Source organism: Talpa occidentalis, unplaced genomic scaffold (genome assembly GCF_014898055.3).
Source record: "Talpa occidentalis isolate TD23 unplaced genomic scaffold, MPIMG_talOcc4v2.1 talOcc4.10, whole genome shotgun sequence".
In the NCBI taxonomy this organism is placed as follows: domain Eukaryota; kingdom Metazoa; phylum Chordata; class Mammalia; order Eulipotyphla; family Talpidae; genus Talpa; species Talpa occidentalis.
In genome coordinates this window covers 84,268,072-84,285,216 of record NW_023600993.1, presented here as the reverse complement: position 1 = coordinate 84,285,216, position 17,145 = coordinate 84,268,072, and the positions used below count along the sequence as shown (strand labels likewise).

The window sequence follows — 17,145 nt, the reverse complement described above, 5'->3', positions numbered from 1 at the left end:
AAATGGGTTTATTTGGAAACAAACAACAGAAGAAAGGGCAAATTGGAGAGGAGGTTCACGGGAGATCCATGTGTACTTCCCTGAATTCAAGGCTAACAATTCCCTGTAACCTCCGGAGGACCGCCCCTTCAGTTCCACTGGAGGGAAAAACAGCATCATTTTTTTTTTTTTTAAGATTTATTTATTTCATGCATACAAGAATTGGGCTGTAGGCCAGAGATGCAGGGGGGTGAGAGGATTCACCAGAGTAGGGAGCAAAACAGGCAGATCTGAAATACACTGCTGAGGGGAGCAGTGGGAGAGACAGGAAAGGTCTACTGCTCCATGTGGCCGGGGATCGAACTCATGTTGCAGTGGCTGGCAGTAGTTTGATAGTGGGGAGACTTCAACCTTGTGCCACCACGGAGGCTCAAGCATCATTTCTTGTGGGAGATGCAAGGTATATTGAGTTCTGTAGTTTGCTGGTCCACATATGTGTCACCCTTTCTCCAGCCTCCCAACCATATTACATGGATTCTCAATATGCATGTTCACGGGTGTCAATTCAGATGTCCCTTCTTCTCTGAAGCCTTTCCTGATTCCTCTCGGCTCCCTGAACACTCTGATCTAAACTCTGTGATTGACATTTCCTTTTTTGTCTTCCAGGCCCATCTGTTTGTATCCTCAGTGCCTAGCACAGGCCAGGTCCTCAAAAAAGAGACACCAATAGAAATTTTAGGTGGTAGCCAGCTTCCAAGAGGCCCCTAATGATCCCTGCTTCCTGGTGTTCATTCCCTGTGTAATCCTTTCCCATACTGCCTAGGGTTGATCTGTATAACCAATAAGATGTTACAGAAATGATTATGTGTGATTTTCAAGTCTTGGTTATAAAAGACAGTGTGGCTTCCTCCCTGCTTTTTTGTAGGTCACTAGCTCCAGGGAAAGCTAGCTACCATGTTGTGAGTACATTCAAGTAGCACCATGGAGAGGGCCATGTGGGGAGAAATTGAGGCCTCCTGCTAACCCTGACAAGCCAAGCAGGAGAGTAACTACTTTACAAATAAGCTTCCAGGCCCAGTCAAACTTTTACCTGGCCGCAGCGTGATTGGCACTTGACTACAACCTCATGAAACCCTGAGTCAGAACTACCCAGCTCCCAAATCCCCAACCCACAGCATCTGTGATATATTCAGTGGTTTAGATAATTACCTAATAAATAATTAACACATCTAAAGTGTCTTATTTTTTCCTTAATAAAAAATTTTAAGTCTTTGCAGAATGATTCAGTTTCATTTTTAAGCCCTCTGCATTTGTTTCTCCATGGTCATATAACGCTTCATGGGAGACTCAGGTGTCAGCATTCAGCCACTTGGTGGCCCCCCCCAAGACAGCCCAGACCAGCCAGCTGGCCACGGCATTCCCTGGCTCCCTCCCCAGGCAACTGGGGGTGGGACAGTAAGGTTTCATATTTGCTGGGAGATCCACAAGCAAGCAGAAAGGAGGCCAAGTCCATGGAAACTGTTCATATGACATACTTTATTTCCAATCTACAACCATTAAAAACCCTTTGTAAGTTTACACTGTACAGTTATTCTCATGTCTGAAATAAGACACACGGGCAGAGAGAGCTGTCAGATGGGACCATGGTTGTCCTAGCACCAATCCATCCTGGGAAGGAGCCTTTTGAAGACAGGAGTGGGGAAGAGAGAACAAAGGACAGAAGAGGTGGACAGTTTGGCCCAAGGATGCCCTTGGTCTCTTCCCTTCCAAAGGCCCTAGGGCATGTTGGGGGGAGGGTGACCCTAGATCCCACAACTGCAGGACCCAAACCAGGAAACCAGCTCAGGCAGGAAGGGGGCTTTGCAGTATTGGGGAGTGGGAAGGGGAGGAAGGCCAGGGGGAGGAGGAAGGATAGCTTCTGGCTCTCTTCCCCAGCTCTGGGGGTTGGAGCCGGGTTTTGGCACTGTCTACAAGGTCTCCCTGGGGGTGGGAGGAAGAGGAGGAGCTGGGGATTTAGGATTCTTTCCTTGAGGAATTAGGTTTCTTAGCTGTTGAAGAGAGGGCATGAGCCTATAGTGAGGTTCCCAGGGGGTAATGGTTAGGATCTTCTGTTTCCTGCCCCCAGGACTCCTACCCCCTTCCTGGCTGGTACAACCTCACACCATTTTTTTAAAACCCAGACAAGGGGGAGAGGTGAGCAAAGCTGGAACCCAGCCAGGGGCAGGGAGAGGGAAAAGATATGCCTTCTTCCTGCTCTTCAGCTTCCAGGAAGATAAGAACATAAGAACATAGTTTTGGTTTTTTAGAGGGTGGGGAGAGGTCTCAGTTTCTAGGAGTCCAGATGAGGTTGGTGTTTTCCATCAGTTCTTGTCTGGGCCAGCCTCAGTCCCTTACCAGGCTGCGCTAATGGCTATTCCAGGTTTGGTAGCTGGCAAACTCCTGTGTCTAGCACAATGAGTTCTTTCTAATAGGGAAATCCCAGCGTGCCAGGCTCCCCCACAGATCCTCTCATTCCTTAGGTCTTGGGTGGGGCCAATGCTTTGCATTTCTATCAACTTCCCAGGTGATGTGCCTGCAGCTTTGAGAACCTTTAAGCACCTCATCCTTAGAAACCTGGTGCTAGAGGCAGTGGTGGGGTGCTGGGCCACAGCTGGAAAAGCCCAGCCTTGGAGGCACCAAAATATTCGGAAGCTGCTGGCAATAGTGTTGTGGTGAGTCCCCCTGTGCAGAGAAGTAAATTAAGGCACAGAGATCAGTGGCACAGCTAAGGGAGAAACCAAGATACCAGGGCCCAGTGGAGAAAGGATGGTGATACAGAACCCCAAAACACCAGAGATGCTCTGGGGCACATAAGGATCAACCCAGTGTTCAACCCAGTCAAACTCAGAGAAGGAAACAAGTCTGCCCAGACCTCACCAGGTCTCCAGACTCCCAGATGAGGTTCCTCTTCAGGGGAACAGTTTGAGTGGTATCAGAATGGAGGGTGACAAGGCAGCCAGTCCCCAACTATCTTGGCCCCTCAAGAATGCTTAGAGGAATCCAGAGCTCCTTTTCCTTGGGGCCTGGGATCCAGAGGGCTGGGGGAGGGCAGGAAGGGAAGGGACAAGGGCTGATAGGGCAAAGAGAGGGTCCAAGGAGGGTGGGAAAGGGCAGGGTAAGATTGGGGGGAAGAGGCCTATGCAAGGGACTCAGGCCTGGCATCATGTCCCCAGTTCTCTTTGGTTCTTCTGCCTGTGGACTTTGCAAACTGCAAACACTGTTGGGAAGGGCAAGGGACGGGGAGTGGAGTGGGGAGAGCCAGAGTGAGCTACAGATTCTGCCAGGAAGCATTGCTCCTGAGGCCCAAGGGAGAGCAGAGAGGATGGTGGGATGTTAAATGACAAACAGAAGGTTGGATGATCAGGGAGGAAAGAAGAACCCAAGCCAGGCTGCACCTGCTATACAGCTAAGGCCATGCAGGACTAGGCTCGGCGGAAGAGGCCAGAAGGGGGGACCCAACACACATAGACTCTCCCAGTACAAGGTTCTAGGGTCTTGCTGGGAGTCTGTGGACAAGGAAGAAGTGGCTCTAAGGTGGGACTGGAGTATGTCTATCTGGACTGGGACTAAACTAAGCCCATTGAAAAGAATTGGCAGGGTTTATGCTGCATGGGGCAATAGGGAAAGATGCCCCCTTTGGTGAGAGAAAATACAAAGTAAAATAGAACCCAGTAAACCTCATGTGTTTGAAAGCAAACACCAGAGTTGGGAGACCACAGACACACAATGTGAGCCTGAGGACAGGGAGAAGGGTGCTGAGATTACAGGGAATCCACCAAAGGGGGCAGAGCTAGGGAGGTCATTCTGTTCCCAAAGAGCTGAGGGATGAGTGCTACAAGTAAGCCTAGAGTCCCGAAGAGGAAAACCAGGCCAGGAGCCAACGTCAGGGCCACTAAGTCTGCTGATATGAACCAGTGGAGAAGCAACAGGAGGGGAAGCCTTCAAAGATGATGATAAAGAGGATGGTGGAAGGTGGAGAGAGAACAGACTGAGCTCACAGAAAGGAGGGGCTCAACCAAGAACACAGAATGGTGGGGTTGTGTCTCATCTACCACTGGGATGCAGAACTCCTGGGAGCCAGGAACCCGGACTCTAGTCCTGGTTCTGCCTCTAGTTTGCTATGTGACCTTGGCTGAGCCAACTCCCTTTTCTGGGCCTGATTCTCATCTAAGAAATGGAGGAGTTAGACAAAAGGACAAATGCGATTCCACTTATATGGAGTACCTAGAATAGGGAAATTCAGAGACAGAAAGTAGAATAGGGTTTCCCAGGGGCTGGGGGGCATAGGGAGTTACTGTTTTGGGGGTATAGAGTTTGGGATAATGAAAAAGGTCTAAGAGATAGTGGTGATGATTGTGCAAATTATGAATGTATTTAAATCTCTATAAAAATGGTTAAAATAGTAACTTTTATGTATATTTTGCCACAATTAAAAAGTGAGAACAGGGGCCTCCCTGGTGGTGCAAGGGGTTCAAGCACAGCACCGTGAAGCTATCCACAGCCTCTGCAGCACCAAGTTCGATCCCCAGCCAGCCAGGGTGCTACCCACATGGCACAGCAGACCTCTTCTGTTTTGCCCACTGCTCCCCTCAGCAGTGTATTTCAGTCAGTCTGCCTGTTCTGCTCCCCACTCTGTCTCTGGCGAATCTTCTCACCCCCCGCATCTCTGGTTTATACCCCAGTTCTTAATAAATACATAAATCTTTTTTAAAAAAATGAGAAGATTGGTGCAGATTACCTTGCAATCCCCTTTCTATTCATTAATACTAGTGTGGGGGCTGGAAAGTGTTACCCCAGGGCCAGGGCACTGAGGGGCTGGCCTGAGGACGCCGAGTATGATCAGACTGCTCTGTCGAACCTTACACTTTTCCAAGTAGGCTCGTGGTAGAAGGCTATTCTCCCCACTTTATAGCTGGGGAAACTGAGGCACAGACTAGTTCTATGATCTGGGCCCAAGGCCAATTTGGTAGCAGTTTATTTTTTTTTAATTAATTTATTTATGTATACAAGAGCGAGGGGGTAGGCCAGAGGTGCAGGGTGAGGGTACGGTGAGAGGATTCACCAGAGACAGAGTGGGGAGTAGAACAGGCATATCTACTGAAATACACTGCTGAGGGGAGCAGTGGGTGAAACAGGAGAGGTCTGCTGTGCTATGTGGGTTAGCTACCTGGCTGGGGATTGAACTCATGCCCCAGTGGCTGGCGATAGCTTTATAGCGCTGAGACTTTAACCCCTGCGCCACCAGGGAGGACCAGCAGTTTATTATTTAAAAAATAAAAAAAAAGTCACCTGGAAAATATCCTTGTATCTTAGGTTCACATACTAAAACATCAAATAGTTTAGAAGCTCTTGAAGAAAGAACACTGACTATAAATTAGAGGCAGAAGAGTTTGTCTTCTAGACCAGATAGGCTTCCTTTCCATGACTGGACGATGAGTTATGAAACCTAATGTGTTTCTCTTTTTCACCATGGCTGCCAGGAAACTCAAGAATAAATTTTAATACCATGATTTCAGGAATTACATTCACTAGATATAGGAACAATAATTCTTCCTTTTTGACTTTGTTTTATTGAACTAATATTCAATAATAGTCTATTTCTGCGGTCTTATGACTAAAATTGTAAATTACTTCTGATTCTTTTTGGAAATTTTCAGAGTAATTAAACCAAGTCAGAGCTAGGTTGAGCCCATGCTTTCTGTAAGGTCTATCTTTATGGATAATGGTTAAAGGAAAGACGCTAACGCTCAGGGCTCTCAAAAGATGCAGTGAATACTCCCTGGGAGTTTGTTAGAGATGCAAATTCCTGGCCCAGAGGCTGAGGTGGGCCCTGGAAGCTGCATTTTGGACAGGCCCTCAAAGAATTCTGATGTATGGGGGCCCCAGACTAGCCTCTGAGATGCACAGGTCCACGATTCTGGTTCTACATCTGGATTGGGTAGTGACATTGTCTGCCTCCACAAAAAGCCTCCAGTGGGGTGGGAGGTTTGCCTAATAAGTAGTATACAGAGTTGGGTTGGGGGATCCAGTGGACTCAGGTTCTAGTCTGGACCCCTAGTTAGGTGCCTCAGTTTCCGAATTTACAAAATGGGAGCACTAAACCTCTATCCTGGAGAGTAAACCTCTTGGAGTTGGTCCTGGAGGTTTGAAGGAAACATGGGATGGGAAAGTGATTTCTAAATAGTAAAGTACTCTAGGTGGGGTAGGTAGGGAAGTATTATTATTATTGTTATTATTATTATTATTATTGAACAGGTAGTGGAAGCTTGGGGTGAGCTGGTGGAGCTGAAAAGGGGGTGATCTGAATGGGAGGGAGAGGGAGGAGGGGGCTGGAAGTTGGGAGGGCAAGAGAAGAACAGGTTGGGTGATGAAAGCAGGAAAGATGTGTGGGGGGTGTGCATGAGAAGCCATGTGGTGATCAGGGTGCAAGAGGGTCAGGTCTTTAGGCCCTTCACTTTGTAACCTAGGAGAGCAGCCAGTGGAGGAGCATCCCTGGGGAGTTCAGGGGGCAGGACACATTTTGAGTTCATAGAAAGCCAGGCCTCTTGTAGGTGGGTCAGTGTTTGGGGGGAAAAGAATTGGGGGGAAAGGGCATTCAGGGAGACAGGGAATTGAATTTTGATGCTTTGTGCACGCCAGGTCTAAGACCCAATGGTGCACTGCACCAAAGCACTTGGATTTTCATTTCACACACATACATCATTGCCCCCAGAAAGGCATAACTGGGCAATGGGAAGAAGGCAGCCATAAGAAACAAGAGGCTACCCACTTTAGGGTCATTCAGGCGAACTGGCCCCTTACTTACCCCAACCAACTGATGTCAACACCATTTACCCAGTCTCGTGGTTCATATGGGATTAGGAAACCAGAGATCCTTGGGACTTTGTTGAAGAGAGTAGAGATGAGGGAAAAGGAGGAAGAAGGATAGAGGAGGAGAAGGGAGGAAGGAGGTGCTAGGAGTTAAAAGGTGTGGGGACAGTAAGACGAGGAAGAAAGGGATGAAGGGCAGCGTTCCTTCCTGGTACCCAATGCTCCAGGATAACCCCCACTGAGGGTCAGGCAGTTATCTGCTTTAGGAATGTTACCAAGACTTAAAAGGCATTTGAAGAAACAAACTTAGAAATTACATTCCAAAAGAGTAGAGAGTTTTTACAAACCGATCCCCCCACCCCAAAAAAGAAAACACAACCAATTACTAATTAAAATGCTAAAAAATCAAACCAAACCAATATTTACATGTAACATGTTCAACCCCATCAAGCCCCATGTCCAGAGGTTTCTATAGGAACAGTGACAAGTGACCTTGCACAGTGGCATGCAGAAAGAAGAAACTGGAACTTTACCGAAAACCAAGATCTGGAACCTCTGACGCTGGCCAGGCGGCCAGGTGTTGAGACAACGAAGATGGCAAGGACAATCTTGGACGAGGACGATGGTAAGGCTGAGTGGTCCGAAGGCGGCAAGGTTCATGTCTCAAGAGGATTTCTTCGCGAAGATGAGAGCACAGCTTCCCTGACCCTCTGTAGCTTGGGGAGCTGGTAGAAGGCCTCTGATGGCTTGTGGCCTGATGTGAATCCCCTCACCTCTTGGGGGAGCCCCCTGACCTCTTGGGTGTAAGCAGCAGCATTCCAGAGGAAACTGACCCACAGCTGCATCAGCTGGCCTGCTCTGCCCACACAAGTCATAAGGAAGCGGGCTGGTGGGGCTGACATGACCCCGATATTATGCTGATAGAGAATGGAGATGAAGGATCTGGGTAACTGGTCCAGATGAATCTGAAAGGGCAGGGCTGGGAGCAGGCGGATAAGAGTGCAAAGGCATCTCCTGAGCTCTAGGGGGAATAGCTCTGATGGGGAAATTCCACAGACAAACCACTTCACCCTGGTGTTTTCACCCTGGGCCGCCAGCCAGATACAGGAAGGCGGCATATGTGCAGGTGTGAGGGCATGAGTGCCACTGGAATGGGCTCACTGGCATCCGAGGGGGAGGTCCTATGAGGCCCTCCTCGCCATGCTGCAATGAGCCAAGTTGTGATTACTCCAATGGCAAAAGCAGCTCACATGGCACGTGGGGAAGGGTAGGCAGGGAGCTGGGGCTGGGAGAAGAGCCGCAAAAGGTCACAAGGTTAAGGAGAGGCTGGTGAAAGGCTGGCAAGCTGGTGAGAAGTGAGGTGGTATGGAGACTCTCAGGTCCACGTGCAAAGCTGCAATAAACAACATTCTCCAAGTTCAGTCCAGTTTTCCTGCAGTTCTCACTTGGGGGAACTTGGAGGGCTCTCCATGCTCTTGATAGAACCTTAGTAATAGTGTTTAACTTATGGAAAAAAAAGTGTCAGAGGGCAGGAGGAAATAGAGAATGTTCAGAAGTGGTGATGTTGGTCCACCCTTCCACCTGTCAGTAAGCATCTGTAGCTGACTGCCCAGGGTCGGGCCAGTACCAGGTGTTGAGGGAAAAGCGGTGCTGTGAGGTCAAACGGTCAGCGGCATTGGGGGAGCAAGCTGCAGGGCTCCAGCTCCCTGGGAGGCATCCGAGTCTGACCAGGAGACCAGGCTTCGTTGTAGAACTGCCTCGTTTGCAAGGGGGACTCTACACCTACCCAGTGCGTTAGAAACCTCACATTGTACCAGTGGCAAGAATGCATGTCTCAACCTCCAATAAATTATCTTGGGGACTCTGGGGTAAATTAAATTATTAAAATAAAGTAAAACCACCTTAAATATTTATAGTAAAAAAAAAAAATTCCAATGAACAGCCTAGGCAAGAAATGTGTTTCCACGCTCTAATCCACCACTGTGTCCTGGGGCGCTGGCCTCTTGGAGTGCTCCTTGGCCTGGCCTGGCCAACTGGGAGTCTCTTACCAGGAATATCTTTGTCCTCCATAGGATGTAAACACAGTGGGGATGGGGTACCCCTCCAAGGTGCTGGGGAAGATGCCCCAGCAATCAAGGCAATGGACATGTAGGCATGTGTCTGTGCACCAGATCTTGAGACTGACTATTTCTGTCCTCAGTGAGTTTCCTAGAACTTTAGGGCCCCCAAAGTCACCTTTGCAAAGGAGGCAGTTGTAGTGGCTCCCCGACCCTGAGCCCCACACATTCCCACCTCGTCTTCCAGTCCTTGCTGCATCCAAGCTATGGGCAGGGAGATCCAGGGCTCCAGGACTCCAAGCAGACACTTGGTAGTGGTTACTGCCCTATCATTCCCCCTGGAGTCACAGCATCCAGAGCAGCGGGGCTGGGAGGAGGAGGGGATGGTGGAAAGGAAGGGTAGGGCTGACACCTAGCCCAGCCCCACCAGAAACCCCAAGCTGAGCCTGACTTAGAGCAAAGCCTGTTCTCATCGGGGTTTCCTCTCCACAGAAGGGGGATGTAGTTGGCAGGGTACATCTCTGTGGACCCTTTCCCTGAGGGGCACAGCCAGAGTGTATCCTTTCCTCGCTTCTTCTGAGAAGTGGACATGTGTAGAACTAAGCAAGGCTCTCCCGTAGGACCAAGGTTTGGCTCCCAACGGATTGGCTCTCAACGGATCTCTCTGTAGAGGCTTCCAAAGCCCAGATTTGGTCTTTCTCCCGCTTGCTGCCTTCCCCTGGGAAGTTGGAGATCACCACCCAGCGGTCAGCAGGAGACCCTGCTTTACCTTGATGGGAAAGCTGTTCTCTGGCAGTGGTGCAGCTGCTGTCCTCCAGGATGAGGTGATGCCAAGGGCACGGGCCCCTCACCCAGTATCCTCTCTGCTGGTTCCCTTCGACTATCCAGGAACTGGGCTGGTTGAGGCGGGGAGTTCGGCTGCTCTGTCACTCGCTGGGGGGCACTGCTCTCTCCTCCCCGCCCCAACCAGACTCTGAAGGGTGCAGCCTGCACTTGGAAGGAGAGTGGCGGATGGCAGAGCGAGATGGCCGGGCGAAGCAGGAGGCGAGAGACTGGGTGCTGCAGTCACAGACAGCATCCTAGAAGGGAGGGGAAAAGTCAGCAGAAGCCGGGAGGCACTAACTGATCATTCAGGGATGGGTGGCCAATCGGGCATCCAGTCTGAATTTGGATTCAGCTGTGTCCAGAGACCAGTTCCCAGGAGATGTAACCCCTCTCCAATTTTTCTTTTTATTGTTTTTCTCCCTTTAGAGCAGTAATAAGTACTCATAAATAATATTTCAGACTGTAATAAATTCTGAAATACAAAGAGATGTTATAAAAGCAGAGCTAGGACTGCCCACCTGGACCACATGCAAATACAACACTGAGAGAGAAAAAAGCAAGAAGAGGATCTCAGAGAAAAGGAAGCTCCAGAGAAGGAGTCAGCAAGAAGCTGATGAAACCTAGGGTCCCTGCCCTTGGGTTCTGTAAGACCCCCTGTCATCCTTCAGTGACCTTTACTTCCCTTTCTGCAAAGCTCTCTTATGTGCATAGCCCTACCTAAATCCAAAACTGGTATGAGGATTTGTGCAGCAAAAAGGTTTTCAGAGAAAAGGGGAGCACTTAGACACGGAGTCTTGGTAGGGGTGGGTGCTGGTGTGCTGACAAATGTTAAGAACCAGTTTTCCAGGAGTGAGGGGAGATGCCCTGACTTGGTAGCATTTACCAATTTTCATGGTGTAAATCTTTCCTTTGTGACTGACCTCAAGGTACCAGGGTGATGTCTCTGAACACTGAGATACTCATGACTGGCTCTCTGGAGCCAAACAAGCTGGCTCCAGCACACCGTTGGGTGGCAGGAGAGCAGTGAGCATGCCCCTTCCCTGGAGGAGATGCCAGCAATCTCTGGCATCTGGTGGCAAGGCAGCTGGTTAAGCCATGTTTGCTTGGCTCTTAGTATTTAGACTTGTGCCCTTCCAATCTGGAGTTTCACTCCTCACTCCAGGCTAGCACAAGGACTTTTGAAACACATGACCATAGTTCCTGAGTTTAAAAACCAAAGAGCTTGAACCTCATAAGCCAAACCCACCTCCAAAGAAACAGAGGAGAACCCAACCACCTACCTCATTGGGAAGGATAGTGGCTCCATCTGTATCTCGGGGGACACCATCCTTCCCCACCTGGGGAAGCATGGTGAGTCTGGCCTCCTCACCGCTACCTGATTTGGCAGCCTTCTTGTTCAGGATCCTGGCCATGCCCTCTGGCTGATGGTAGCTGGCTGGGGAGAGGGGCTCTGGTTTCTTAGTGCTCTCCTCTCCTGCTGCCGCAGTGGGGCTTGGGGCCCGGCCGCACACATTGCGGAAGAACTCCTGCACAATGCCATACTTGGGAGGCTCAGGCTTGGCCCGGGCCTCGGACATGCCCAATTTCCAGATGGACTCCGTGCTCCCCGAGTGCTCCACCACACTGAAGAGGCTGGACAGGCCATCATTTATGTTCCTCAACACAGGGCTGTCCCGCGTGGTGGTAGACCGGGCCCAGGCTGAGCCGTTCTGCTTGCCCTGGTGCAGGTTCCACAGGCTGCGGTCCTTGGCGCTGTCCAGCTTGGACACGGACCGCCTCTGTAGCTTGGGCGAGCCATACTTGGGGGAGCAGCACGGCCGCTCGATGCGAGAGTGTACCTTGTCTAGAGAGGAGGAGATCTGTTTGCTGCGCACAGACACCAGCGAGGAGCTGCGGGGTGACCAGCTCTTGCTGTGCAGGCTGCTGCGGGGCGGGTCAGTCTGCAGGCCCACACTGACCATGCGGATGGTCTGTGTGCCCACACTGGTCAGGCCCACTGTCTGGCTAGAGGTGCTCTTTACTTTCCTCTCCAGCGAGCCGGAGCGCATGGCCTGGCGCACACAGTTGGTGATCTCCTTCATGTCGTCACTCATATTGCCTGATATCTCAAAGTCGTGTAGGGCTGCTGGGAAGCCAGTCCCAGATGATGAGGGGCCGCCCCCTGAGCCCCCGTCCAGGCGCTGCCGTGAAAAATTGCAGAGCCACCGGCTGTAGGAGCTCTCAGCCAGCCCATCGGCCTCAGTGGACTCTTTGGGCTTGGCTGTGGTGAAGAGGAAGCCGGGCTCGATGATGATCTTACCCTCCCTGTCGTGTACCACGGGGACGCCCAGGCGCCGGGCCACTGGGGGGCTGTAGTAGACTCGGATGCCTGTCTTGTCTGGAGCCGTGTAGCTGCGCTGCATCTGCCTGCCCACTGGCTCCTGGCAGCCCTGTGAGGGTAGCCCCGGCTGTTCCTGGGTGTCCTTCTCTGGGTCCACTGGTTGGGTGCCCACAAAGGCAAAGGTAGGGTTGTTTGGCAGTTTCTTGCCTCGGGTAGCTTCACTGGCAAGGTAGGGGGAACAGTCAAGCAAACTTTCAAATTCAGACATGGAGGAAACTGATTTGGTCCTGGGAAGAGCAGGGCAGAAAAAGAGCAGTGTTAGTGGAGGGTATCATCCACGCAGCAGGCACAACGGGTTTTGCACTTTATTCCAGGAGCCTCCTTCTACAAAGAGTCTCCCTGGAGCTCAGTCTCTTGTTTTCTTGCTTACAATAAACCCGAATGTTCTTGCCTCTACCCCATGTCTTGAGTCCTCATTACATTTTTGAATGAGGAATTCAAGAATCCACCAGACAGAACCTGATGACTAAAAATGTCTAGTACATGCCACACCGTTCATCCTCTGTTAGCCCTAGAAAGTAACTCTTCTTATCCCAATGAGATGAAATGGGTGGGATGTATGCCCAAGGTTATAACCCAGTACAAAACAGTGGAGCTGGAATTCAAACCCTGCCCTCTGACTCCAAAGCCCACCCTCTGGCTCCTAGGCCCACCTACTCCAGCTGCTCTCATTGCCAGTGTCCTCTCTCCTCTTAAGGGTTTCCTAATGGTCCTCACAGGCCTCAGCCACAGCATAGACCCAGAGGATGCTGCTCAATAATCCTGGGAAGGGGCGTCCAGCTTGAGTCTCCCAACCACAGAGACAGAAGAAACAACCAACAGGAGCTCGAGTTTCTTTGCCACTAGGATAATTGGGGGCCTTAGTTTTCCATGGCCAGAATCGAACAAACAGCAAAACTGTAGGCAAAAATTCCCATTGTCCCAAGTTTCCAAGCTCCTGGATGACTTGGGTTCTCTACAAACTATTCTCCCGGTTCTGCTGAGAGAGGCAGATGGTGCAGAGGTGTGGAAGAAGAGGCAAAGGTGTGGAATTGGTTTACAGAGTGGGGCAGGGGGTGAGCTGCAGGGCTGAGCATGCCAAGGGGGTACTAGCACCTTTTTAAGCCGGTTCCCCCAAGCTCAGCTTCAGAAGCAGCCTCCTTGTCGTGGATCTTCTCACTGCGTGTCTGTTAAGGAAGAGAGACAGGAAGAGTCAGTTCTGCCTCCGGGGCCAAGATGAGGTTAGCATGAGAACTGACCCCAGCTCTTTTTGTAGAACAGGAGTGAGGTCAGCACAGAATCCCATTGGTCAGTTTCTGGTGTGTGTCTAACCCTTCCTCCATGGGTGTGTGATCCCGCCTTGGCCAACTGGGGCTCCAAGAGAGAACCCCAAGGAAAAGAGTCCCATTCAAATTTACTCCAAATGTGGTGGCAACAACAAAGCAGCCAGTGTTCTCTGTTAGGTGCAGGAATCCCTGCACAAGAATTCCAGCCTGTCTCGCCCCAGTTCCAGAACAGATCTCCCAGGACCTGCACCAATTTTCTGATCTTGCATCACCAGCCCTCTTGAGCCCCTGATAAAACCACCTCCTGCCTCAGTTCCCCAGAATTGATTTTGTTGCTGGTAACCAACTCTCCTGACTCATACACCACTTCCTTGGGCTGTCATGAAGATTATATGTGTGACACGAAGGGACTGTGTGGTCTCTGTTTGGTTTCCAGGTGTATTCCTATATGGACAATACACCTGAGGTTCAGGACCAAACTTTACCAACATTATAGTATTGATTTCCACAATTAGAATTTGTACAAGGCAGAGAATGTGATTCTCATTTTACCAATGAGGTAACTGGAGCCCAGAGAGGGAGAGTAACTTACTTGAGATCACACAGCTATTAAGAGGCCCTGCTTTTTACAAAGGCACAAAGAGGGCAAGATAAGAATAGAAACACAGGGTGGCGTAGGGGTTAAGCCTGTGGCCTGAGTTTGATCCCCAGCCAGGGAACTAGCCCACATGGCGCAGCAGACCTCTCCTGTCTCACTTACTTCTCCCCTCAGCAGTGTATTTCAGTAGATCTTCCTGCCTTGCTCCCCACTCTTTCTCTGGTGAATCCTCTCCCCCCCAACACCTCTGGCCTACACCCAGTTCTTCTATGGATAAATAAATAAAACCTTAAAAAAAAAAAAAGAATAGAAACATATCCAACCTTTCCTCCAGGGATGGGATGGAACTGGAGGGGGCCCTTCAAACATTAGTTCCCAAACCTGGGCCTCCCTGATGGCGCAAGGGGTTAAGACGCAACCTATGAAGCTATCCGCAGTCACTGCAGCGCGAGTTCGAACCCTGGCCAGGGAGCTACCCACATGGCGGAGCAGACCTCTCCTGACTCGCCCACTGCTCCTCTCAGCAGTGTATTTCAGTCAGTCTGCCTGTTCTGTTCCCCTCTCTGTCTCTGGTGAACCCTCTCACCCCCCACAACTCTGGCCTGTACCTCAATTCTTGTATGTATAAATAAATAAATATTAAAAAAAAAAAAAAAAACCTCCCAAACCACAAACTGGAATAGAGACCCCAGGGTTGGGGAGTCCAAGGGTAAGAATATGACCAGTGGGACAGGATTAGCCCCCTGTGTCATGTCCGCCCAAAATGAGGAAATTTCTAGTGAAGCTAGGAGCCAAGAGAACATGGGCAGTCTCTGCCCACTCACCTCTTTCCAGCTGTTGTCCTGCTTCTCCAGGTCTGAGTGCTTCAGGACCCAGGGGTCAGCAGCCTTCTGCAGCTGGGCAAAGATCAAGAAGGCAGGTCAGTGGCAGGCAAAGCTGGTGACGCAGGGGCCTGCTTTATATGGGGCTCCACTCAGCAACCCAAGGACCCCGATCATGAACGAGGAGCCCCCTTCCCAATGGGCACCAAGTCTGAGCCGCCAACAGGTGGATTTTGAGAATGATAAGGAAAGCAACTACTTAAAAGTGTCCTTAGAGAGGTCATTATACCTAACAAGGAACAGCTATTCATGGAAACTCACACTACAGTTCCTGAAACAGCTAGATCAGCCAAGCGGCAGTCAAATCACATCAGGATGGCAAATACAAAACCCCGCAGCCCCGTCTACAGTAGCCATCACTGCTGGATCCCTGCACTCTCTCCTTTCCTACTGGACCTTGGGGCGGCCTCTGATTCCCTCCCCTCCTGGCGCCCCAGGGGGCATGTGATGGAACTCACTTACTACCACACACTAGTTCATTTAATCCTCACAGCAACTGCATGGGGTAGATGTTACTATTGTTATTTCCATTTCCCAGGTAAAAGGATCAAGCCTAAGGAAGGAAAGGAATCAGTCCACAGCTGGGCAGGTGAGTTACAGCAGAAGTAGCAGCTCCCAGGACTTGGCGGCCTGCCCCATCTGCTGCTGCAATCATCTCTCGAGGATTGCCTTTGGGCCAACAGGGACCTGATCTCTGCCAATGACCAATGAAGGCCAGAAGGTCAACCACTTGCCTCATGGTGGACAAACTATGAGTCAGTTCCTGTTCACCCTCCTGAGGCTTCTCCTAGACCAAGCTGAAGGCAGACTTCGCAGAAAGCACATCCTCCCTTGGCTTCTTCCCCTCCCGACCCTGGTTTCCACCATCCCTTTACAAGTCATTTGTAACAAACTCATCAAATTTGCTCAGAACATTCCCAGTTTGATCACTGAAAGTCCTACGTCTCAGAAAACCCTCAGTCTTAAAAAAACTAGGAGGCTTTGCCTTGGACTGTCCCAGTTTTAAAAGGATAAGTCCCAGGAAATGCACAACGGGTTGTCACCCTACTTGTGCTTGAACTCATGTCTCAGGCGTTGCTTCTTGCGAACCCAACAAAGACAATAGTAATAAAGGCAATAACAAATTAACACCACCATGGATGAGCAGTAGCAAATGAGTACTGCAGTGTCACTCAAGCCCCAGTTAGAAGTGGTGCTTGGGAACTGTCATGTAAATTCCTTCCATTTCCATAGCTGCTTTGTGGGATGAAGTCAAGAACAGCCATCCCCATTATATAAGTGAAGACCAGCAATCAGAAGTGACTTGGTTGGGGTTGTTAACATATATATATATTTTTTATTTTTTTTAATTTATTTTTTAAAGATTTATTTATTTATGCATACAAGAGCTGGGGCACAGGCCAGAGATGCAGGGGGGTGAGAGGATCCACCAGAGACAGAGTGGGGAACAGAACAGGCAGACTGACTGAAATACACTGCTAGGGGAGCAGCAGGAGAGACAGGAGAGGTCTGCCTCACCATGCGGGTTGCTCCCTGGCCAGCCTGGGATCGAACTCATGCTGCAGAGGCTGCAGATTGCTTCATAGGGCAGTACTTAACCCCTTGCTCCCCCAGGGAGGCCCCAACATATATATTTTTTTAAAGGAGATATTGGAACTTCCCTGGTGGCCTAGGGGTTGAGTCTCAGCACTATATCACCTCTACAGCCTGAGCTCGATCCCCAGCCAGGGAGCTGACGCACATGGCACAGCAGACCTCTCCTGTCTCGCCCACTGCTCCCCTCAACAGTGTATTTCAGTAGATCTGCCTGTTCTGCTCCCCACTCTGTCTCTGGTGAATCCTCTCACTCCCTACATCTCTGGCCTGTACCCCAGTTCTTCTACACAAAAATAAATAAATAAAATAAAGGAGACACTATTTTATAAAAAGGACTTTGGTTTGATGATGCAAATAGATGCATCTGATTTGCTTATGACATGGGACATGCTGCCCTGCACTCACCAAGCAAGTGTTCCTAGTGGATGTGACCCTAGGGAGTTCTGTCCTTGGGGAGCGGGCAAGGCCCAGCATCAGGAGTCTGCAGATTTGACAGTTTTGCCAGATATAAGCTCTGGCCCTTACTGAGGCCAGATACCTTAGCCTCAGTCCCCACATCTGAAAAAGGGGTTAGTGGTAGTGACCTTGCAGGACTGCTGGTGGTTAGGAGATATTGTAAGAAAGAGAAAATACAAATGCTCGATAAACTCATGAAAAGATGTTCACCTTCCACTGAAATCAGAGAAGTGCAAATTAAGGTAATGAGACAGCATTT

At 50.1% G+C, this 17,145-nt stretch overlaps 1 protein-coding gene across 2 annotated transcripts in view; it reads right to left on the bottom strand.

The window, feature by feature from the left end:
* Nucleotides 1-1,289: 1,289 nt before the first annotated feature.
* Nucleotides 1,290-17,145, bottom strand: part of SOGA1 (suppressor of glucose, autophagy associated 1) — a 66,752-nt gene continuing 50,896 nt past the window's right edge. The window contains exons 12-15 of one of the 2 annotated variants that reach the window (XM_037495506.2): nucleotides 14,778-14,849; nucleotides 13,186-13,256; nucleotides 10,991-12,317; nucleotides 1,290-9,964 (exon numbers count right to left, since the gene is read on the bottom strand). In XM_037495506.2, the coding sequence (XP_037351403.1) occupies nucleotides 9,812-9,964; nucleotides 10,991-12,317; nucleotides 13,186-13,256; nucleotides 14,778-14,849 (1,623 nt within the window). In that variant the 3' untranslated portion in view covers nucleotides 1,290-9,811. The remainder of the gene's footprint in view (nucleotides 9,965-10,990; nucleotides 12,318-13,185; nucleotides 13,257-14,777; nucleotides 14,850-17,145) is intronic. The other variant, XM_037495507.2, reaches the window with a different exon arrangement.